The 25373-nt window shown below is 39.3% G+C and overlaps 2 protein-coding genes across 5 annotated transcripts; both read right to left on the reverse strand.

The window, feature by feature from the left end:
- Positions 1-1935: 1935 nt before the first annotated feature.
- LOC139444731 (heterogeneous nuclear ribonucleoprotein A3 homolog 2-like) lies at positions 1936-7319 on the reverse strand. Of its 3 annotated transcripts, XR_011651849.1 has the most exons (9): positions 7228-7319; positions 6181-6386; positions 5828-5948; positions 5380-5596; positions 4985-5185; positions 4198-4413; positions 3898-4014; positions 2439-3685; positions 1936-1983 (listed from the first exon to the last, which is right to left on the reverse strand). XR_011651849.1 is itself a non-coding variant. In XM_071225665.1 (8 exons), the coding sequence occupies exons 1-7, from the start codon at positions 7234-7236 to the stop codon at positions 3926-3928; spliced, it is 1059 nt and encodes a 352-aa protein (XP_071081766.1). In that variant the 5' UTR covers positions 7237-7319; the 3' UTR covers positions 1936-1983; positions 3898-3925. The 3 variants fall into 3 exon arrangements, 2 of the variants coding, with proteins under 2 accessions (XP_071081766.1, XP_071081765.1); XM_071225665.1 differs by lacking the exon at positions 2439-3685; XM_071225664.1 differs by having other exon boundaries at positions 1936-3685.
- A 7258-nt stretch (positions 7320-14577) lies between these two features.
- On the reverse strand, positions 14578-24486 carry LOC139444747 (heterogeneous nuclear ribonucleoprotein A1-like 3). Of its 2 annotated transcripts, none has more exons than XM_071225683.1 (9): positions 24388-24486; positions 22842-23017; positions 22369-22489; positions 20977-21187; positions 20025-20150; positions 19481-19543; positions 16627-16845; positions 16073-16159; positions 14578-14971 (listed from the first exon to the last, which is right to left on the reverse strand). In XM_071225683.1, the coding sequence occupies exons 1-8, from the start codon at positions 24406-24408 to the stop codon at positions 16095-16097; spliced, it is 1002 nt and encodes a 333-aa protein (XP_071081784.1). In that variant the 5' UTR covers positions 24409-24486; the 3' UTR covers positions 14578-14971; positions 16073-16094. The 2 variants fall into 2 exon arrangements, with proteins under 2 accessions (XP_071081784.1, XP_071081782.1); XM_071225681.1 differs by having other exon boundaries at positions 16050-16159.
- Positions 24487-25373: the final 887 nt, after the last annotated feature.

A 25373-nucleotide genomic window follows, 5' to 3' on the forward strand; every position in this document is an offset into this window, starting at 1 on the left:
TGACAATTCAGCAATAAGTGAGTGAGTGAGTGAGTATGGTTTTACGCCGCTTTTAGCAATATTCCAGCAATATCACAACGGGGGGACACCAGAAATAGGGCTTCACACATTGTACCCATGTGGGGAATCGAACCCGGGTCTTCCAGCAATTAGTGTCTTATTTACTTTGAATTTATCACATAATAATTGTAAACCTGTTTTTTGTATGCGTCGACTAACGGGATCGGGTGGTCAGGCTCGCTGACTTGGTTGATGCATTTCATCGTATGCCATTTGCGTAGATCGATGCTCATGATATCAATCACTGGATTGTCTGGTCCAGACTCGATTATTTACAGATCGTCGTTGATCCCAATTGCGTGGACCGATGCTCATGATGTCAGTCACTGGATTGCCTGGTTCAGACTCGATTATTTACAGATGGCCGTCATATAGCTTGAATATTGCCGAGTGTGGCGTTAAACAAACCAACCAATCAACCGTGTGGGTAGAGTTGACACCATACACACATTAATAAGTAATTATCCATAAAAAAAAAAAATTGTTGTCAAACTGAAATATGACGTTAGTGAATCAAATTACCCTGAACTATAATATCTAATTTGGATGTTATATTTTAAAGAAGTTTTCATTATAATAAAACATTTGTTCCGGGCACCCGTTGTGCTGCTGGTTAGAAAAATCGCTCATATTTAGTCATTTGTTAACCGTAACCTAATTTTCATTCAGAAATATGCAACGGTTTTTGGAGGTCTGCTCAGGAAAGGAGCTCTACCTTCATTTTTAGCATCAAAAGGCACCAGATTACCACTACACCGATCTGCATTGCAAGTGTCAACGATTTAGAAGTTATGTATCGGAAACAGAAATACTAACGGACATGTTGATATATTCTCGTTTTCAATGAAAACTGGTTAAGATTTATTAGTATATATTACTACCAAAGTGAATCAATTGATATTGAAATACATATTAGTTTGAGCCCAAGGAGTATGTGTATATCAAGGCATGTATGTTGATGTATATTGGGTACATGCAAGTTTGCAGTACAAATCTGATGTCAAGGGAGAGAATTGATGCGGGGAATAGTACAAACCACCTCTTTTAACAAACATACAAAGTTTCATTTCAATTCTAGAAAACTAGAAAGAAGTGGATTTTATGCACATTTCAGCATTGTTGTAGCCATGTCAAATATGCACGTTAAAAAATGTACAATCCAGTGCAGCAATCCTTGTCCTTCCAATATTGGACCCGGGAGAGATCTGGGGTAGAAAAGGGTCTTAAGTAACCCATTCTTGCGGGGATCGCATAGATACAACACCGGGCTGTCCTAAATGCATGACAAGTACCATCCAAAATGTATTTGGCATTACGGTGTCAGTTAGAACCACGTATGTCCCGCTACTCTTCGAGGAACAATATCACACATTTCCATAGAAAAACATGCTTAGGGTAATTCCTGCTTAAAAGGAACGGTGTACGTTCTAAGAGGCTGATTATTTCAATTGACACTGGTCATTTCCCTGTTTTGACTACAATACACCACATAAAACACTATTAAAATCAAAAGATTTATTGTGTCTGGTATCCATACATTTTGGGGGCACAAAAGTTGATATTCAAATAGCCAATGATGGCAGTGTTCCTCATTGTACTGTTTGCTTGGTCACTGTGCAGCATGTCTTGTACCATCTTGCCCCACACCCATGGGTAGGTGAACAAGGAGCAACTGCAGGATTTACATGTTTCTTTTCATCACCCGCCTTAGTACAAACCTGACAAACAAAACATAGCAATATTAAAACATGATCAATGTTGAACATCAATTTTTATGCACATTTTGCCTTTTACTGACCAACGAGTTTGGGTTCAGTTGTAATAAATGCTTATTTTCAGAAAAATTCAAAACTGTTTTTACCTGTATGTTTGGTGTTTTTATGCTGACAGTATGAGTCATTGTTTCATCTCATTTGTGGGTTCCTACAAGAAAAAAAATAACATGAATGGTTGCCAACCTAGAAAGAAATGAGCAAATGAACCAGACTTCAACCACAAAATTAAAAACTTCTGTGTTGATATGTCCCACATATCAGCATGACAACTGTCATTTAGTAGATTTGAATATATGTCCACTTCCAAATTTGGTCATTTGTTCGGAGCAATGATTCAAGAGAAATGAAACAATGTTTAATTATCAATAGTGGTTTATGAAATCTGATTACACAGTAAACCATCAGGGCAAAGGAAAGGGTGATAAGACAAAAAGGAATTCAATCTATTACGAGAAAGTTGTTATGAAACAATACTACTTAGAAACAAACTCATTATTCCTTAAGTATTACATCATCCCAATTACTTTTACATGTACTTGACAACTTAATCCATGAACAGCCCAATAATGAATCAGTAAACACTAGAACAAACTCCTACCTTACCTTACGTACATAGACGTTCCTGCATTGCTAACTTGCTGGTGCTATCTAGCCTGCATTTGGAGCTGAAGGAGGATTGCCTACACTAGGTAACCTCTAGGAGACCAGTGTTATACATAGCTGGCAACTAACACATAGATCTAAAACATACAACATTCAACCACCCCAACAATATTCGTGCATATATCAACAATAACAATGGTTTGCCCATGTCAAAGAAATGCGGTACATCTCAACCCAATGTAGAAAGCCAGCAACTAGTCAATATCCCATCGAAAAATGAGAATTAACATTCTGTTCTGTCTATGGATATACATTTAGCACGATCACATGTACCAATTTCTAGCCACTTGATCCACAAATAACATGCATGGCGACTCATCCAGCCTTCCTCCCAATAGCACATATACCCACTGTGCATAATCTGTATCTTTACCCGATCTGAAGAATTTCAGCAGTATACCAAGAGACACTATTTAATATAGTTTGACAAACTGCGAAAATCAACAGACAATACAGAGAAGCTAATGATATTAGAGCACAGGTGGGTTTGACCTGCATGTAACCAACAATACTTGGACAGTGATGCATTTCATCCCTTCCCCAAATCCATGGTCTGCTGCTGCCGAGTCAAATCTCTGGCTTTTCACGAACAAAATGTACACAAACTGAAGACACTGAATAACATAAGCTCTATTTCTGGTGTTTTCACATTTATTAAGACTGCCCACAACTTGTTACAAATAAATGAGTAAAAAGATAGCACAAATAATGAATAGTCTCATGTAATGGTGGTCAAAGTGATGATTTCCATGGCATATGATCAGGTTTGATTCATGATTGATGTAATAAAATACTTTCTTGCTCTCCCTACAGCTTCTGGGGACAGGAAGACAGCCATTGGACAGTTCATTTCAGGTTGTTCACTAATAAATACTCCTTGCAATGTCCATTATGCCTGCTCTAGCACTACGCTCCAATAGCCACACCGGCTACAAAGGGAGACAACTATCCTCAAGGTGACTCTTGCTTAGAGCTATCTGTGTATCGTCGCCTCAATTCCTTACTCTCCTTTCAGTCTTGGCTCTATCTTGATGCTACGTCTCTGATGTCCATAGTGGACACTTGCCTCCTTGTAGCTATGGTAACATGGTGCTATGGTAACCATAATTGCTGTTGAAACACTTATCCCTGATCTATGTCTGCCTGCCTGCCTGCCTGCCTTATGCTGCTGCTTAATGAGAACCTGCCTGGTACAATCAAATAATGCAAAATGTAAATATACGAACAACTCAAAATCATCAATATCCAATCATCATTATCATTACAAAGAAGCTTCAATATATACTAAATCTATCATAACCAACTGATGTTTACTTCGGAAAACCTCCTTGGCACTTTAAGAACTGATCTTTGTTACTGTGATGATGTACATTTGGTGATGATGGGATGAGATACTTACATGGAGAGCCTGTGTGAGAGGATGGGGTTTATCTTCTGTTGTAGCCGCCACCACCTCCAAAGTTACCACCTCCATAGCCACCGCCGCCGCCACCACCACCTCCACTACCGTAACCACCTGAAAAAGTATATGGTTGTTATTACATTTATAATTCTGAATTGGTAAAAAAAAAAGTTCAGTTACCAACCGTAAATCACATTTTCACTCACGTCAAGTGGAATGTCACCGGCAAAACAAATCAAAATCCATTTAATGACATTTTCACTGATCTTTCAAGATGACCAATAAACCAGGACCTACCTCCATAAGGACCAGAGGACCTCTGATTGTAGCCACCGCCACCACCACCTCTCATGGCACCACCTCCATAGCTGTCCCCGTAGCCAGATCCGAAGCTGTTGCCGCCGCCCTGGTTCCAGTTCCCACCCTGCTGACCACCCCCATAGCCGCCACCTCCATATCCTCCATCATACCCGGCACCACCGCCTTGATTGCCATAGCCACCACCATAGCCTCCTGCAGATAATAAAGTCATTGGTTACTCATATTCATGATTTACTGATCGTAGCATTGATCTATTTGGATGAACACTACTGGTTTGCTGCCAACAACATTCCATGTCACACAGAACTACCTTTTTTTAAAATCATAATATTTAACATGCTTCCGATTCAGAACAATATTCTCTGGTTTAACTAGAAGGATCTGGTATCTATTTGTTATGCTGTTAACGAAAACCACACTACTACCCACACACTATAAAAATAAGACTTGCTCAGGCGATTATTGATTACCAACCTGGTGACCCCCTAGAAGACCAGTTATAGTTAGGCCCACCACGACCCATGGGACCTGGTCCTGAAAAGTCATTAATTATACTAAATATGTGACATGGCCATACGCAAGACCTTTACAGCTAAATGATTTTGCTCTACCAAACTATTATTCACTGACAGGTGATGATCAACTATCATCCAATATCATATTACAAACATTTGGTTTGGGCTTCCTACACACCTACTAAACAAGATTCATCAGCATTTGCCAACACCTGACGAGAAAAAAATAAAAACACAAAAACACTGACCTTGGTTGTATCCTCCTTGGCCATAGCCACTATCACCACCTCCATAGCCGCCGCCGCCGCCTCCACCACTGCTGTACCCACCGCGGCCTCCACCACGTCCACCACGCATACCGCCACCACGGTTTCCTTGTTCCTGCTGTTCTTTGCTGAGCGCCTTCTTCACCTCTACTTCCTTCTCCTTGATAGTGTGACGCTTTTTTACTGCAATAAAACAGACAATACTGTGTAACGAACTATATGGTACTGAAGACCGCTTCACAGGTACAATTTCTGAAATATCCAAACTTATGTGTACGTGATATATGCAACCAAACATCATACTATAGCGTGTTTAATCTTCTGATAGTGTGAACAGTTGTTTAAATAGATTTTTTTGGTGACAAAGGCATACTTACAAACACATTTATCAACACTGTCATGATCATCAAATGAAATGAAGGCAAAGCCCCTGAGCTTCTGTGTCTGTTTGTCCTTGATGATGTCAATAGAGTTGATTGGACCAAATTGTTCAAACACAGCTCTTAGATCCTCCTCTTCCATATCATCTTTGATGCCACCAACAAACATCTTCTTTACTGATTGCTGAGATTCGCTGCGACCACCAGAGTCACGCTATATCAAACACAAATATCAAATAAAGATTGTTAAAGGAAGTGTTTAATATGTATCACAAGGAAAACTACATGATATATTTATAGTGTTACCCAATTAGCTACAAGACCAATCAAATGGGACAGAGGACAAATAATAAATGTCAGAATGCGTCAAAACTGTTTACTTTGAGTTGGGTTTAACACTCTTTAAAATGGGCTTTACAGTAACATCTATCAATGGGTTTCTCACCTCTCTGGGCATAGCTCTCTTGGACTCCACCTCACGTCCATCTATCTTGTGAGGGCGCTCACCCTGGGCAAGGTCAACCATGGCAGCTTCTTTGTATGTGATGAAACCAAAACCTCTTGACCTGGGAAGATGTCAATGCATACAAATTTAAAATGAATCCCTTTTCTTCAGCAAAAGGTAACATTCCATAATCATCCGCATCACAAAACACTTATTCACAATGAAAATAGAAATGTCGACAGGAAATTTCATATGCAGGACACCCAATGGTCAAGGAGTTGACATCTATGACCAAACTAAAACTTTACTGATTAACTTCAGTTTCAGTCTGCTTAATCCTAATACACACACACCTCTTTGTTTCTGGGTCTCTCATAACGACACAGTCAACAATCTGACCCCACTGTTCAAAGTGAGTTTTGAGGCTTTCTTCTGTGGTCTCATAGCTCAAACCACCAATGAAGAGTTTCCGGAACTGTTCATGTTCAGGGTCCTTGGGTACCCAGCTTCCGCCTCCACGTCCACCTCCTCTGCGACCGCCGCCACCGAATCCTCCGTACTGCAACAAAATCCTATATGTTAGTTAACTAGGCCATTGATGATATGTTACATGGCCTAGAAAGACTAGTACAAAGCACTAAACGTTTATTTCACTTGTTCTGCTTCAAAGGCAAACCTTTACATTTTCTTATCCGTTTGTTGCTAAACAGACGCATCAACAAATTGATTTAGAATAACCCTAACTGGTCAGTCAATGGGGACAACCATCATTGGATTTGTACATGTCCCCAGCATAATTGAATAATCTCGGGTGAATTAGGATAACTCTTACATAAGAAATAAGAAAAACAAATCTTTCTTCGGACAATGAATCCGACGTTTTGTTTTGTCTTCATTTGTTATGGGTGTGGCACTTGACCAAACTCTTAAATCGAATCATCAAAAATCGAAATCTCATTGGTGATATACATCACGCATTATCAAATACATATATGCTCGCAAAGTAGAACAATAAATATAAGCACGCGATTTGTCGGAAGAAAACCGCCTCCTGAAAGTAGGGCGGATAACACGTGGGCCATATGAAAATTCGATCCCGTTCTGAAAAACGCGAGCCATGCCAAGAAATGTTTTATCAAAGTATGATTAAATGAGAGGAACAACAAAATCAACACTGTTCAGCAACAATGATATCATAACAACAATTCTCTTGTGTTCATCAACTGAGAAAACATGTCTGAACACAGACGCGCACTACGACGCCATTGATTAATTCGATCAATCTAGAAACAGCTTCCCTTTGCACCAGTATGTACAATTCCCAGGTGTAAGAACAGTAACAAACATATATCAAAGTTAAACTTTCGGGAATATAAAACTTAATTTCATGCATTACATACCTCAGGCATATTCAGATGTACTTCTTGTGCTGATTCACAAACTAGAATGGACTGCAGACAAAGAGCCCAGCCTACTTATAATACCAGACATGCGCAGTAGGTGGTATGATGTCATTGGTCGCTTCGGACCTTTCCGGCAGCCCCACAAAACTATTCGGATAGTCTCGTCTAGTTCCGGAAGGTTTATCGCCAGGGGTGCAAAGAGTTTTCCTCCCAGCATCAAATTACCGTGGGTTGTATAGATTTATTTCTTGATGCCTCTCATGTTACAAATTTGAGAATGCGTTGCTTTCAAACGATTTTCTCCTGTTCACTCAATAAAAAGTAATAGATAATCGTAAATTATTTTAACAGCACAAAACTATTTTAGTAAAGGATAATTATCCGTAAATTCATGTACTTTAAGATTTTGTAAAATTGTATTCATGTTTAATAATTAAGCATGTTATATCTTCTCAGTTTTTACACTGAAATACATCAATGAAAAGGTGTGTGCTAAGGTGAAATAACACAATTTGTGGTTTCCATGGTGTATTGTTAATTTTGTCATGGCTTAATCACCTTCATCGTAATGGTTATTTTTCTAGGGACTTCCTGACATAACATAAATGCTTTGTCTAAGGTAGAGTTTACATTAGGATATCGGGTTTTTTCGAGAAAACTACCCATTATATGTAAATTAACTATATATAAATGTTTGATTCAGTGAAAGTATGGTATACATGTATGTTATTTTCGATGTTCTTCCTCTCTAAAAATACACCTTATTCACTAAGGTAACTAAACAAATTAAACATTATTTAATGTTATACAGACGTTGTACAATGCATTCACTTTATGATATATGTCAGTGTAGCTTGTCAACAATATGAAGGATACAAATTTCAGAATCAGATGATTGTAATGAATTACAAAGAATAATTACATAATTTAATTTTCTACAGCTGCAGTTTGCAAGAGGAAAAAAACCTCAGATATATTGATACTATCGTTTGTTAAATTTCATGTGTCAATCTGCCATTGAAAGGGTTAATTCTTCTAGACATATACTTAGATGTATGGTGTTAATTACTTATGTAATAGGTATTATAAAAGCCGGTCTGTATATTGGACGGATGTGATTAGTGTCAAACCCAGGTGGCTTAGTGCACAATGGACGGCCTGGACATGTGGCCTTCAACGGTGTCTGTGATGCGCGCGCATGCCCTCGGACAATAGAGGTTAATTGTACAGCTTATCCGCTCCCTCGGGCGATATGACCTCAAGGCTTTTCTATTGTTCAAAATATCGATGTTTCGCCGACAATGGTCATCGCGTCATCTGTATTGGCCAGTGACGAGATCAAACGATGTGGTGGATAGCACAAACGCGAGTGTGTACAAATTATATTTTATGACCTCTCAATGAAGTCCACATTGGTCGACTTAGCTCGAGTTGCCTTCTACACAGATCCCCCATGGTGGATAACGCCACAGACAACATCAGGATCGTGATGGTCTTGAACTTTGACCCGACTTGGGGAGCTCAGGAGAGCTGACAGAACTCAGAATATCTTGTGTTTGCAACAATCATATCAACGCAATATATACGCCACTTGTAACACGTTATATGTGTTGTAATTTGACATACATTTTTAATAAAGACATTTTCTTATTTGCTAGAAAACTCCCGTTTCCCAATAACTTAACACAAGACAGGGAGACTTTGTTGTCTCGTGTAAACTCCGTGGTCTCATTCAGGTTACTGAACTGACCTTTTTTATACTCAAGGCTACATAACATAGTGTATTGAGGTTAACAGGGAACATTAAATACAATGACGATCTATACTTATCATACAAAATCGTTGGTGAATAAAAGCATATCATATTTTACTTAAATGTACGACTGTCTTTGTTGTTTACCCCAGAATGTTGTAATATTGATTGGATGCGATATATCGCAAGAGTTAAGCTAACATTGACGTTTGATAGTACACACACAGAGTCGATAAATGTTACCATCTCTATCATTGCGTACACTAACTGAACGTCTTATGCCCAACTCTCTAATAGTGAAATAAGTTCTATCAGCTATTCAAAATAGTGCATCTGGGGTCCTATAAATGTTTGAAATATGTGAATCTGGATTAGCAAAGACCAAGGCCGTAGTTTACTTTTTTTGACACGGGGGGCCACATATTTGTACAAAGTATCAAGTTCAAATCTTTCACAAGGACCCCCCCCCCCCCCCCCCACACACACACACACACACACACACACCCCACACCCTGGCTTCGGCACTGAAGACTATACTATTAACTATTACTACCGCTCCGAATGTCTTCAATTATAAAATATAAAGTCAGGGGTAAGAAATAAGGTAGAAATAAGTAAATACACAGTTGTCGGCTCTGAAGTTAAAAGCCTTGTAAGAAAATATCAGATACACGAGAGTTTAAACGATACAATTTGGAAATCTGCAGGAGGCTGATATAAAAGCATGAACGGATTTTAATGTTTCTAAAATAAATCTTTGCTCTAACATTTTCATCAAGAATATAGATCCTCTATCACACCATGGGTTGTGCTATTTCCGTAACCTGTAGCCCCCACAATAGAAGATGCCATTTGAAGTTCCAAGTCCATACACAGTGTATTTGCAACCGTTTGCGATGAAATTAAAACATATCTTTGGAGGGTTATTTGACAACTTCATTTTGAAATACTACGTGTTCATTCAACCTTTTTTTCAACAAATGAAAACTATGATCATTTTAATGTTACCAGGCTACGATTTAAATTCAATTCTAAATGGTAATTCAAATGTAACGACACTAACAAATCTTGAAATTTTGAAATCGGTACACAGTTTTATTCTATCTTCTTGCCGATTTAGAGATTTTGTCTGAGATGTTGGCTTTGCTATATGATACTGCCATGTTGTTGTGCTGAATGTAAATAATAATGTAACTGTAGTTATGGCAGATAATCCAGTAATTAAACACTTACAGAACAATACTTACCTTTAATGACAATTATACAATGTATGCTATTGCTATTTCTCATGTCACTATCAATACATTGCTATTTGTATATGTATCATGTTTGGGAGAGGCATTCAGATAAGCAAAATTTGCTTGTTTGCCAATCCCTCCACTTTATGGAAATAAATATGTTTATATCAATTTTAATGTTGAACTCTGGTAAGATTTGTTTCATGCATTTGCAACTACCCGTGCCACCTTTTCGGAATGTTCTAAAATAGCGGCCCTTTGCACTCATGTGGTGTTACGTGTTCCAAGAGACCGCCGTTCCCAAAGCCTTCTTGCTGGCATTGTATTCATACATTTGAAACCTCGTGTTAAAGCGCTCGGGTCAAAATTAAAATGAGAGGTATCTATTCATCTATTCCACAGTGGGACAACATCAAATTTCAAAGCAAGGTTTTCTCCTAATTTACAATCACCTGAATTATTAAGTATATTTAATTATTTCATAAATGTGGTTTAATACTTCTAGCCAGCGATTACATTTTGAAATTTCAAGGCAGGTGTATATGCACGAAAGTTTTATTTGTACACTTGAAACAAGGTTGACCTTCGGTATATGATCGGTTATGTGGTGACTTTATGATGGGGCAGATTGATATCGGGGCAACATTTGTACTGATTAGAACATAAACTATAAACGTTGTTTATTTCGGGGGAAGCCTCATGCGCATAGACTTCTGCGCATGCATGTTCACATTTGTTGCAAGTTTTCATGAGGGTACCATGTGTAGACTTCTCTCGCGAAGACGGACGAGTGGGATTTTCTGCTTCACAATTCACAGCAGGCAGCTGTAGTGTTAGTGTAAATGTATGGCTAAATGTGCAAATCTGTACCATTTCATAACATGAACGTGTGGATCTTGTGTTGAAAGCCCACTCCAGTTTTGCAATGGAACGTCTGTCCAGGACCCACTTGAACAAAACAATCTTAGCGCTAAGATGCTCTTAACTCCCATACTTTAACATAGCCTTACGATAGTTGTAGCATAAGATCGCTTTGTGCAACTGGGCCCTGATCGGTTACCCATGTGCGTGATGTAACTTCTGGTCACGCTAAATTCCTGACAGCGAGTCTGACCCACCAGTTCGAAGTGTATTCACTCCATGGTTTAAAACAACGCTGTTGTTTACGCTTCTGACAGCAACAATCAAAGCTGTTGGTAATCAAAGTCTTCATCATGAAACCAGTGACTGAAAGTCACCATCCATGATTTCATCCCGGGTACAGCATACACGCGGGCCGAAGTTCACAATGCTATCATTTCAAGTCAAGCATGGGTCAGACACATATTAGTGCCATTGCGTAATCGTGGCATTGCCACTGTGTTGTCAAGTTATATACGCAGCAATCTCGGTCATGTAGTTTGAGAAAGCTGCGACTTCAAACAAATTTGCTACGACGCTAATTGACCCGAACCCATTATTTACCTGAAGTCTTTCATTTGTTGTATGATGTGAAAATGGAGGGACGAGTGAAGTCTCCGTCTCCGTCTCCATGGAAACAAATTCAGTAAACTACGGTTATAACGAACTCAAAGGGACCACTAATTGTAGTTCGTAATAACCGTAGTTCGTTATAAGCACATGTTCAACAGAATTACAACAGATAGCCGGGACTAAAAAATAAGTTCGTTATTTTGGTCAGTTCATTAAAAGTGTGTTCGTTATGAACGTAGTTTACTGTAACCAGGTCCCAAAAAACGTTCAAAAGATTCCCCTGGTTTGCAATATGCACGAGATAAAGGTGCCCTAAATCATCTGTCTATTTAGTTCCCCAATTCTCCAGAAGTGGCATCCAACCGAATACATATGCGTGCATTTGCGCAAAGGGAGATAATCATATACTATCGTCAGAAAATGAGCAATGCTATTTGACTTTGAGAGACAAGCGCCACGTCGACAGTTTTCACAGACAGTATGACACCCATTTAAATGTTATACAACTTTGGTGGTAAACTCGCAAGCCCATGATGTAGACAGATCAAGGATCCTATCCTGGGTGAACCTACGAACCTGATGCAGCCTTGCCTTGTGAACGACAGTTCAGCAGTTAGCCACTGTTGCACTTTGCATGCTTAATACGTCCCACTTAATTAATCAAAGCCATGTTAGTTCAGCAACCCTTTCCGACTCCTTCCTGTCAGGAACGTCTGTATGGGATACAGGAGACTACTGCATACCAAGGACTCGCAAAGCATTCACTCACTGTCTTTTTGGCATCTTTGAAGACATCAACAAATTGCTGGGCAATTTCTCATCCCTGATTTAAAAACCCTTCACTTCAACCGTATGAAGCAATGTCCTACACTGAACATGCTTGCAGGACAGGTTTGCATAGTGTGTGCGTGCATTTCAAAATAACAACATACCTTCAGACTGAAATGCCTCATACTCCCTCAGTAAAGGAAAGCGAGCCAAATATTTACTCATAATTATTCATTAGTGGCAACTTCAAAACTGAAAGTCCAATGTTACATTTGATAATCAAATGAACAGCAAACACACATTGGAAACATTCAACAATTTGTTCAGGATTCAATACCGAGTGAGTGAGTGAGTGAGTGGGGTTTTACGCCGCTTATAGCAATATTCCAGCAATATCACTGCTGGGGACACCAGAAATGGGCTTCACACTTTGTACCCATGTCGGGAATCGAACCTGGGTCTTTCGGCGTGACAAGCTAACGCTTTAACCACTGGACTACCCGGGTAGACCGCCCCAATTCAATACTAAGAAAGTAAGTTTGGTTAAATGCCCCTTAGAACAGCATTAAAGTTATATCACAGCATTGTCAGCTTCATGTGTGTGGAAAGCCAGCCACAAGTCATGAAGTTCTCAGATGTTTACCACTTTGGTCAAACCAACAAGCATGCTGACAAAGGAACATCATTGGGGTTAACCAGGATTCGAACCCACGACCATAACTTTCTGTTGTGCCCAAGGTATGCAACTCTGCCAAATGAATTGGGGTGCCTCGGAAGACTGGACCATCCCTGTCCCCGATTCATAACTGAAGATGCACAGTGGTTGTGTTCATAAGTAAATCCATGCAGGAATATTCACATAAATCTTGTATGGAACACATGAAACGGTGGTGTAAACACCACTGCTAATTCACCCATCTTATTTGTGCCATCGGTGAACCTGAGGTAATTTCCTACAGCAGCTATAGACAGTGTCAATACTGAACCTCAGAATAGTATAGTATCTTGCCAATAATTTAAGAAATCATAAATATCCAGGTACAAATGAAGTTTCTCCGGCACTGCGAGGCCAATAAATATAGTCTGAAACTATACATTTCAGTCACACAAAACAAAAAGTGGAAAAGAGCTGAGGTAAATTGCCACGGGAGAACACTTTCAGAAAAAGAAATCGCTCCTGCCTTTACCATATTTCGATCCTGAGGTCCAACTATTTAACTTTGATTAGTCTAATTTGCACCAGTGAAACTAAAGTGATCTTTCACGTTTGTACTTGTAAGACCATTAAAGTAGCTCACTGGCACTGGTTGTATTTACACAGAGGCTTTGAGCATGCACAAGTTTGAACAGCTGTTACTCTGTTGAAAATATTAACCTGACAAAAAACCTGCACCATCAAAAGTAAATGCCAAATATATTTTATTCACTGCAAGGAATGATTAATCTAAGAATACATTGAGTGGCACAATAGCCTTCCTAATTCCATATACAACAGGAGATATACTAAGCAGTGGGTATAGTTACAGAGTCTATAAAGTGCACTATGCAGGGGACAGGAGAAACATACCTTGAATGATAGGCTGTATTGAGTCACCATCGCATGTTGACACTTTTGCTAGGACGTTCACTAAACTACTCGACGATATAAATCTACATTTTATCATGCTTCCACGTTGCGGAGATAAATAACCTTTTTCAAGATTTTTAAAAATGAATTACATCTTAAAGGAGAAAGTATTTTCAGTTTACTGGGTCTCCAGTCTTTATTTTCATTCGCACTTACAGCTTCTGAATTCATATTGCCTCATGGCTCGATACAGGGCTAAAAATTATCAAGAGCCCTCTTCCATCAGCTGGTTCAGGTTAGATGTAACATTTTTAGAATGTCCGATTATGTCTTCACCACCTGGTTTGCCAGGATAATTTATAACCCTGTATTGTATCACAACTGCACTAGCAAGATATGCATCATATTGCGACAGCGGATATCGTTACAGCCCTTATTTAGGAATGTGCTGAAATATCGCAGAACAATCAAATCCCTCACTTTGAGTGGCAACAGTTTGGGCCAATTCATCATTGGCTCTTCATGGTTAAAATAACAGAAAACTTACAGATTTTTTGGATGATATTTAATTCCGCGGAAAAATGATGGAACAAAAATCATGATTTATAACTAAAAATGTGAGAGCTTGGTAAAAAGCTGATGAATGACAATGTGGTAGTTACAGTGTGATCGGATGGTTAGAGCAGCAATGATGCGAAGGTCCAACTGCCCAGGTTCACAAAGGCTGCTGGGAGATTTGCCCACTGCAGTTCCGCTGTTCCACACCGCATTGCGGACGACAGCCAGCTGTTGGTCCCCGTGACAGGTGCTTTCCTAGGTATCTGATAACTTGTCTGGAGGAGTGTTCAAAGTTTGTTTGTCTCAATAGAGGTAGTTGAAACACACCACCAGACTATAAACATAGTAGTTTGCCCGTTTGCCTGCCCTTATGAATGAACCCGTCTGAAAAATAAGAGGAACTGTGTAAAAGTTGTTGAAATTAGCACAATAAATTGCGTATTGTTTAGCACCTTCTTGCGTTAAGCTTCCATAAACATGCAGTAGCACACCTTGCAGCCTACATTGGAATTTGAATTTGGTTCATAACAATTCAAGAAAATAGTTAATTTGAGCAAGATTTTTGCATACTCTCTTATACATTTTCCTCAGGGTCAATTCGTAACATGAATGTCATCTGAAACTTTCCTCCAAAAACATCAGTATCTCATATTATTAAGGACTACCTTTCAGTACAAAAACATCTGAACATTTCTTTGGCAAATAAGCTCCGCTAATAGTTGTATAATCAACTAGAAATACAATACAAAAACAAATGTTTCGGCTTCCTTACTCAAAGAATTTGTCCTGAGCTCTGAAATATAGGGACATCCCTGGTGCTGCAGTAGACAGTGCATCACATGGCCTGTTACCTTCATGGTCTAAGTTACCTTTACATGGTCTGTTATCTTCTTGGGGTCTTACAATATACTTGGGACGTTACCTTCACATGGTCTAAGTTACTTTTGTGTGGTCTAACAATACTTTGGGCGTTACCTTCACATGGTCAAACACTACACTCTGGGCTGTTACCTTCACATGGTCTAAGTTACCTTTGTGTGGTCTAACAATACTTTGGGCGTTACCTTCACATGGTCAAACACTACACTCAGGGCTGTTACCTTCACATGATCAAACAATACACTCGGGGCTATTACCTTCACATGGTCAAACAATACACTCGGGGCTGTTACCTTCACATGGTCTAACAATACACTCGGGGCTGTTACCTTCACATGGTCAAACAATACACTCGGGGCTGTTACCTTCACATGGTCTAACAATACACTCGGGGCTGTTACCTTCACATGGTCTAACAATACACTCGGGGCTGTTACCTTCACATGGTCTAACAATATACTTGGGGCTGTTACCTTCACATGGTCTAACAATACACTCGGGGCTGTTACCTTCACATGGTCGAACAATATACTCGGGGCTGTTACCTTCACATGGTCTAACATAATATACACGGGGCTGTTACCTTCAGCAAACTGAGATACACACCAGAGGATGGACATCCCATGATCTAGTACTTGTTTCCTCCATATCCTCCCCGTCCACCGCTGCCGTATCCACCGCTGTTGTAGCCGCCTGCAACACGGCACCAGATATATATGTAGAAGTGAGTTGGACGTGTCACTGTCATTGATTCAGCCATATTTCATAACAAACCATGTCTATCATTTCTTATCTTCATGTTACTTAACACAACATTTGTTTATATAACAGAAAGCCAATATTTTCAACCAAAAATAATTACATTTTAAACAGACATCTGCAGTGAAATATTGATATAGTACAGCCAGCAAGAACTCCTGATCAATGTCGTATTCTGTACAGAGTGATTGAGATTTGAAATTCATTAACAATATTTCACCCATAACAGGTTGCGTTATACCAAGAATGTACTTCACAAATGTGACACCCTTTGTGGGTATTGAATTGTGATTTTCCTGACAAACCCAAACATATTCAGGGGTTACTGAACCCTGGACCCCTGATGTCTAGCACTTGGTACCCAAAACTCACTAGTGAGACATACTTAAAGTCATCCTCACCTTCATATGATCCTGAAGATCTGTGTGAGTAGTTACCTCCTTTCATGGCGCCACCACCTCCACCGTAGTTGTCCCCGTAGCCAGAGCCGTAGCCCCCGCTGCCTCCCCAGCCACCTTGGTTGCCGTAGCCCCCGCCATACCCGTCATAACCACCGCCATGGCCCCCCCAGTTGCCACCGCCACCACCCCCACCATACCCTTGATTGTAACCGCCATAGCCTGAAAACAAAGAGATAATAGGTTGCACTCAGCAATATTCCAGTCATGACGACGGTATATAAATAATCAAATCTGGACCAGACAATCCAGTGATTGACACCATGAGCATTGATCCAGGCATTTGGGATACGATGACATGCATCAACCAAGTCTGCGAGCCTGACCACCATTTGTTGCCTTTAACGACATGCATAGTTACCTCTGAGGCAAGCACGGGTTACTGAAGAGCTATTCTACCCTGGATCCTCACTGGTAAATAATATTCTAGGTTTCTAACAATAACATGGAGTAAATGAATATCAGGGTTTTACCTTAATTTACAGAGGCAAGGGCCTATGGGACCCCCATTAATAAATTTTACGGGACCTTGCAGGCAATATGAGGATCATGAAGTAATGAAATGGTGTAGTGTACTCAATATGTAATAATTACTTGAGAGCAAAAAGAATCAATAATCACGTGGACACTGGTCATGAGGGATGAAAAAACTGCTCACAATAAGTATGTTTGTGCGCCCCTTGGAACGCAGTATATTTTTTTTCTGCTCCCATTCTCTACATCTGTGCATAGTCATCTTCCCGAGGCAAGAGATTTAACTGACTTTAAAAGTCCAGTTTCCATCCTTGCCGAACTAGGCTGGACTTACTGGGCTCGATCGTAGCGCTACCAGTGGCTATTACCATTTCTGTCCCTTCTAAGCCTCCCCTATGGACCAATCAGATTCCACCTCTCGTATCACTTGCGTTTGCTTCACACAAACTGGTGGCGCCCAGTCAGGACGATCTGATCGATAATCAAGATCTATATTGTGATGAATGAAGTAACATGACCGGAGGGTTTTACCAGATGCATGATATTTTGTCCAAAAAAATATATATTTGAAATGTATTTATCAAAATTGTAGATTGTAGATTTTATTTTACATAGAACTGACACTTAAATTCTGGCAAGAGATACTTGTTTTCTGGATCTGAATGATTTTTCTTGAAATCTACATCTACACTTTCATAACAGACCTGAGGTTCCTATAAATTTCATCCATCATGACCACTGTCCACATGATTGATTCTTTCCACGCTCTAAAGTAATTATTATATATTCAGTACACTATACCATTTCATTACTTCATGGTTCTTCTTGAAATTTACATCCATGACAGACCTGAGGTTCCTGAGCTTGTGATCAATCTAACATAAAATTTAATTAGAAAACAAGTGCAGGTGCCATATTTATTACTGAGAATACCACAGATTTGGGTCAATCACTAAGACTAGATCATACCTTTGTGAGCTATTTGTTCTTGTGAAGTAGTTATAAAATTTGGGAGATTCCTATGCGAGGTGGGGTGCTGTGTTCAGTGTGTCCACTATTCTTCATTGGACCCAATCTCATTAAAATCAGATCTTAGTTCTCGCTACCGCTAAACAAAGATCTGAGGACATCCCATTACCGGTCACGTCAGACCGACCTTGCACGAACTTTGATCGACCAATGGTATGACCAATCAGAAAGCAGCTTTCTCATGCTTTATGGCACTAATTTCAAATTGGCGACTATGCTTCTAAAAATTTTGACAAATTCTCGATTACAAATTCGAAACCTAAACAAAAGAACAATCTGGAGTGGCTAATAAATGGGTAGATTGTAAGGTTTCAGTCGTTAAACCCATAACTATCGTTCAGAGTTAAAGTTTTCGAGGCTGCATGATCAGAAATCACATTCTGACTGTCACTTTCATAATCTGGTAAGTGATGCTCTGATTGGTCGGATGAAAGGTCGTTCTGACGTGACCCCATAATGGGATGTCCTCAGATCTTTGTTTAGTGGTAGCGAGAACTGAGGTCTGATTTTGCATTGGGCCATAGTTTTTTTAATCTTAACATTTGTGCTATGACCTCTTAATATTTTTTATCCTTTTAACACTGGTAACAGTAATATTTATTTACATTCAAAGGCTGAAGATTACGAAGTATAGTGTTGAGGAACGTTTGCTAATTTGTTATCCATACTCATGATTCCTCTGCTTGTGTTGGGTCTGAACATCTCGCCTCAGTATCCTGAGAATGAAGTTTATTACTTGACCAGTGGTTCTATTTTTCTTCAGTTCAAAGCCTTATTTTTAAGGCGGGTTCTTGAATGATTGTTTCCTTGGCATTGTTAACCTTGCAATTAACAACACCAAAAAGGTTTGTAATAGCAGGATTCATAAATCATAGATAAGACCTTCCCATAATGCAACACATCTTTCACAGATGAAGATAGGCATATAGCACGGTCTGGACTCGTATTAATGTTATATGGCAGTCAGCAATATTTCCGACATTAACTGCCTGATTAATGTTTCATTGTTTTTCAATGGGCCATGCAAACAAGCGGTTGATAGGAAGGTGACACAGAAAACTGCCAAATCATCCCCATTTTAGTGTGTGTTCAATGAACTCGGCAATATTCCTGACATACGACAGTGGCCAGGAAATAATCGGAAGCAAACAATCCTGTCAGTTATACGGTGCGCAACAATCCGTACCATTAACCAAATCAGACCAATTCACCTTTCACGGCCAGTATAGGTTGCTGGGGACACATACTGAGCCGGAATCCCAACGAGCAAACAGTACATGGAGTTCCGCCTTACCTCCTGGTCCGTATCCATCACTGTAACCATCACCATATCCTCCTCCTCCGTACCCACCATATCCTAGGGGGAAAAAGGTTATCATGAAGACATAGCTGTCGTCTGTATCAAATTACAGTTTGTACTTGGCTACGATCTACTGGTTGGGACTCCAAGTCTGACAATATGAATAATCTACAGTACAATATAGACATCTGATTCCAGGATTTAGTTGATAAATTATATGCTTAGTTTTAAAACTTTTTTCGATAATCCAAGTTGAGTGTCTTGATTGGGCAGATGCAAAACTATACCAGTTTATAAATAAGATGTGACTGTAGACGGTCCATTGCAGGATAATTACCCTCTCATTACGGTGTCTATGAAAATTTATTCCTTGTCATCCCCCCCTCCCACATACATTTTCATATTATTTGAATGAATTAAGGAAAAAAATGTATTTCAGTTGAAAATTCGCAACAAATATGAAAAATTTAGGACAGTTGGAAGCTATGTGTACAGATCAACATTTGATTTTTTTAACAAAAACAATTATGCTGCTTACCTCCCCTTCCACCACCACGTCCGCCTCTCATGCCACGACCCCCCCTTCCCATACCCATCTGCTGGTCTTTGTTTTGAGCCTTCTTCACTTCCACGTCCTTGCCATTTAATGAGTGTCTCTTCCGTACTGAAAACAGTCAAAGCAAATCATGGCTGAGCCTAGCAGTGAATGAACATCTAAGATGGCTGATGAAAGTGTAAATAATGAAGCCTGGACGGGAAAATATGTGATTGCCTTCCAGGAACTGTGGCACACAAGCAACCATGTCACACTGTATAACAGCGGCATTCCATTAAGTATTAAGAGTTCTACGACAATCACGGGTACAGTTCAGGAAGTTGGGAGTTAGAGCTCAGTTGTTCTTGTGGAACATGCGGCTTGACTGGGATACCAAGAATACAGCCTTACTTACTACCTTGGAATCTAACGAGCCTTCCCAGGAACTGAAAGTTCAATACTTTATAGTAACCCCCAATTCCATGTAGTAAAACAGCAGGGATTTACCCAAGATTCCAAACTAAGTGCACTTGGCAGGCACATTGGAGTTTTTTATTTGGCATATTCAAAATTGGGTTCACATTTCCATGTATTTTAGGCTAAAAAAATACTAGTCTCGGTTCTCAGACACTGCCCCCATCAAAAATAAAAATCTGACGCATGTTTTGTTCTTATTTCCATTTAATAAATAAAACAATCCTAATGCTTGAAAATGCGATCCCAAATAGCAGGCAGTTACTTCCCTTTACATAATAGATGTCTGCATCGCATATCTAAATTTTGTTTCAAATGTCTTCTATTTCATATGACTTTGACCAGGAATTTATTCAAGGCATATGTTTATCAAACACTTTATAGTGAAAATATATCAGGAAGTCTAAAGACAAGATAGACCCTGTCACCAATTAGCCCTCGTATGAGAAGCATGACTTTCAGATAGAAACGTAGAACTTACGAACTGCTTTATCCACACAATCGTAATCGTCAAACTCCACGAATGCAAATCCTTTTAGTTTTCCCGTTGTCTTGTCTGTGATAAGGTTTACATTTTCAATTTTCCCGAACTCCTTGAAGACCTCCCGTACTTGTTCCTCCGTTGTGTCATCCTTGACACCACCGATGAACATCTTGTTGACAGACATCTGGCTGTCAGGGTTTCCACTCTCCTGGTGAACAAAACATTGCACTCCATCAATGATGGGGAATAAATGAATATTTATAAAGGTTGTCATTTGACACTGCACTCAGCAATATTCCAGCTTTATGACAGTGGATTGTAAATAAGTCTGGTCTCGACAATCCAGTCACTGACAGTTTCAGCAATGATCTCTGCCTTCAGCGCATGATGACAAGCAGTCAACTAACTGATCACCCGATCCGTTGAGGCCAATTCTAACAGGCATACCTGAGGCTTGTGTATTTATAAGAATATCAATTTTTGGATGACTACAGAGAATTGAAGCTCGGTCAGAAGCATTGTAGGCACTACAATACTGAAAATGCATCAAAGTTATCTTCATTACTTGCAGTTTTGTAACATTCCAATTCATGTTTCGAACTGCGAGACAAAGTGATTTCAACCAAGAAGCAACAGAAGACAGGATGTTTACTTTGCAAATGTATTGTAGGTGAGGTGAAATGGGTTTAACGTCACGTCCAAGATAATTGCACTTATATAGCGACATGCATGCACGTCTGTGTAGATGCTTGTACTTATCAGTGATGAATACCCCACTCAGACACAGTATACTGAGCCGACCAGTCCTTGTTTCAGCCCCTAATGCCGAGCGCCAGACAGGGTAACAAAAAGTACCATCTTTTAACGTCTTTTGGTATGACGCCGCTGGGGATTGGCCCCTGACCTTTCGCTCTCCGGATAGACACTCTACCACTAGATCATGGAGACGGTTGAAAACGTATTGTAATATGCCTCCAGTTATCAAGAATTAGTTTCAAGCACTGGTCGATCAGCCATTTTTTTTGGTCATGGATCCATGACAAGCCTGAAGGTCCATGAATTGTAGGTCAACCTCAACTTGGGGTCCCCATATTTCAGCAATGTGTCATCCCTGGCCTGCTCCCAGCCACTAAATCACTTAAACGATCAACAATTGATTCACATATTTTTACCAGATGGAATCTGTGCCAAAAGCTTTTGAGTCTATGAAACTGAATTTGGCTTTTAGCATCATCTTCAGTAGGTCTCAGTGTTATTATATGAACTAACTCATCAGCAAGACATCTGATACCTCTAAATGAGCCGATACACAATCTAAATCTGAAGAACTTAAAACTTGGACAGTAGTATTATTATTAATATGTTGTGGTTTTCTTGTTTGAAACAGACCTCTCTGGGCATTGCCCTCTTAGATTCCACCTCACGGCCATCAATCTTATGTGGCCTGTTGCCCTGAGCCTCGTCAACCATGCCAGACTCCTTGTACGTGATAAATCCAAACCCTCGGGATCTACAATCAAGTTGATACTCAGTAAAAATAAACAATTCACTTAAGTGGTTAATATGTAAATGCTTAAGGTTACCTGAAAGATTTTTCATGGAATGTAAAAACTTGCTGAATTCAGATGAATTTCAGTTTTATGGGGTTTAATAGCATAATCATAAGCTATATACATGGTATATTATACACCCATGTTACAGACAAATTAACCAAAATGGGTGCATAATAATTGTTTCGTTACAAGATGAAGTTTTCTTTATTTTTTGCTGAATTGGACATTTTTTAAAAAGAAATAATTAACAATAAACAAACACAAAAAATGTGTCAGGTGAATGCACGACTGTTGTGAAAATGTCCTTACCGTTTTGTCGTGGGATCCTTCATGATGATACAGTCGACAACCTGACCCCATTGTTCAAAGTGTTTCTTCAGAGTTTCATCTGTAGTTTCATAGCTAAGACCACCAATGAACAGCTTCCTATACGTTTCATGTTCTGGATCTTTGGGTCCATAGCTCGGCGGTTTCCTGGGCTGGTACTAAAGCAATAAATAGGAAAATGAGTCAGGGGTGCACTCAAGAAAGACCATGCATGCTACATGGCTTGTAAACATTTGGGATAGCAATAATTGGTTGCAAGATTATTTTTAGGCTTTTCCAGATTCAGCACCAGGAAGGGTAACAAGTACCATCTCTTAACCTCTATTGGTATGAAATAGATTGAAGGGACGCAGCTGGACCTCTACTAGCATGAATACTGACTACATAACCTAAAGACGCCTTTAGGACACCTAACAGACAAACCAATTCAGGCTGTTACCAATTTGCATCCTTCAACTGCACTAATATTGCTTTCAATTTAATTTGATATGATCTATCCCTGTATTTTTCTTAAAAGCAACTAAATACCTCCTGTTAAAGAGCAGTGTGACTATGACGATGGACACCAATATGCAAAAGCTGGTTCATTACTCATTCAAGTGTGGTCATTAACCAAGGGCATCTCAAATGCCTTGGGATTATTGATTATTCAAATTACCTGGTGGACATCACTGGAGACATGTCCAGCTGTTATGTATTTCAGATGTGAATGGTAGTACCTTATTTACAATTTGATGTGGAGATAAAAGTGATATGCAAGGCATAGAAATAAGTAACCCATATTGTCACTTTATGCCAGTTTATGGTCAGTATCCAAATTCTACATGCTGACCTAGATACAATATTTACAGTCATAAACATGTATACACTATTTGATAAATAACTATCATGTTGTTTACAGATCTACATTTGCTACTGAAGTGTGGTGCTAATCGAACCTCTAATTTTAATGGTATAAATATATGTCTGGATTGATAAGAATGCAATGAAACATGCTAGGCCCACACAAATATCACAGTCCTCAGTACTCAACATTAGGGGAGTTACATAGGCCCAAGAGTACATACAAATCCCCATGCAAACTGGTCGAGGAATCATGTTCATCCAACGACCTCAACATAGAGGAAGAAAGCACATTAATCTGGCGACTGTTGTTCAACCCGTATCGACCTTTACATGAACCTATTGGAAGGGTCATTTTCAAACTGAGCGCCATACAGGTTCACACCTAGATTTTTCGATAAATCCCCATTGCAGAACCTCTGTTAAGTTTTGATGAGTATTCAGTTAACATTATAAACTAGATAAATCGACAAAAAACGCATTCTGAAGACGAATTATTCCCACACTGTAGCTGCTGTGGATTTTGAAAACCACGCTAGTTATTCGCAAGAAAATGGCGGCTAAGAACACGTGCAAATACCCACACAAAGCTTGAAATAATTGATTGTCGAATACAGATAGATTCAGGATTAAGAGGGATATTTCGACTGTAACAAACGTAAGTAATGTTTATGTCTACACTTACAGGATCATAACCATACGGCATTTTGATGGTTTTTCGGCAGGCAAACAGGCAGTAGTAATTTGATCTCGCGGATGATGCCGGTGTTCAAACCGGAAAGGTTCTTACAAAAGTTGGATTTGTTGTGCTAGGATAAATGCTACTTCAAAACACTCTCCCATGCTTACGTGGGAAATAAACATCAAACTATATTACTGAAGCAATGGTTTGTACAAGGACATGGGACCTAGGATATTTATTTGCTTTGATGTAACACAAACAAACAGGTTAATCGTGATTCCATAATTCACATGTGGACTTTTAGGTGTACCCTTATTAATAATCGTGTAAGATCGGCTATTTCCGCCGAAATAGTTCACAAAAAGAGTTGGCATTCGGCATTCCAGGAAGATTTTGCATTAATTAGTAGCAGAAAATAATAAAATTAATAGACTACAATATAATAAATGATTATAATATGATTTGTTTTTCGGTTTCTAAATTGTGTGTTAAAATTATAACATAGGAATGTAAATATTTCTAATAAATTCATATTAAGCTTGAAGAAAAAATACCGCACATGTGAGTGAAGTAATAATTAAAAATTTAGTATATTCATTAATATTTTGCGAACTACGCATGTAAACACAGTTTACTTAAAAAAAACTATCACGATTTAATTTATATGAGTTACACATTAACGGACCCGTGAAGATCCGGGTTAGAATAGGTCTTTGCTTGTCGTAAGAGGCGACTAACGGGATCGGGTGGTCAGGCTCGCTGACTTGGTTGATGCATGTGATTGTAACCCAATTGCATGGATCGATTCTCATGAAATCACTCACTGGATTGTCTAGTCCAAACTCGACTATTTACAGACCGCCGTCATATAGCTTGAATATTGCGGCGTTAAACAAACAAACAACAAGGCCGTAGTTAACTTTTTTTTGACAGGGGGAAGGACAAATATTTTTTAAAAGTATCACTTGTCCCCAACTTGATTCAAATAA

This window comes from Haliotis cracherodii, unplaced genomic scaffold (assembly GCF_022045235.1).
Source record: "Haliotis cracherodii isolate W230 unplaced genomic scaffold, xgHalCrac1.p SCAF_6, whole genome shotgun sequence".
Lineage (NCBI taxonomy): Eukaryota > Metazoa > Mollusca > Gastropoda > Lepetellida > Haliotidae > Haliotis > Haliotis cracherodii.

Excerpts from the sequence above, each read along its gene's own strand:
- LOC139444747 (XM_071225683.1), bottom strand. The coding sequence starts at position 24,408 with ATGCCGTATGGTTATGATCCT. Across the intron at positions 21,188-22,368 it reads AGAGGGCAATGCCCAGAGAG|GAGAGTGGAAACCCTGACAG; the intron begins GTCTGTTTCAAA and ends TTTGTTCACCAG. Across the intron at positions 16,160-16,626 it reads ATCTTCAGGATCATATGAAG|GCGGCTACAACAGCGGTGGA; the intron begins GTGAGGATGACT and ends GCCGTGTTGCAG.
- LOC139444731 (XM_071225665.1), bottom strand. Across the intron at positions 5,186-5,379 it reads CAGTGTTGATAAATGTGTTT|TAAAAAAGCGTCACACTATC; the intron begins GTAAGTATGCCT and ends GTTTTATTGCAG. Across the intron at positions 4,414-4,984 it reads CCAAGGAGGATACAACCAAG|GAGGCTATGGTGGTGGCTAT; the intron begins GTCAGTGTTTTT and ends TATTATCTGCAG.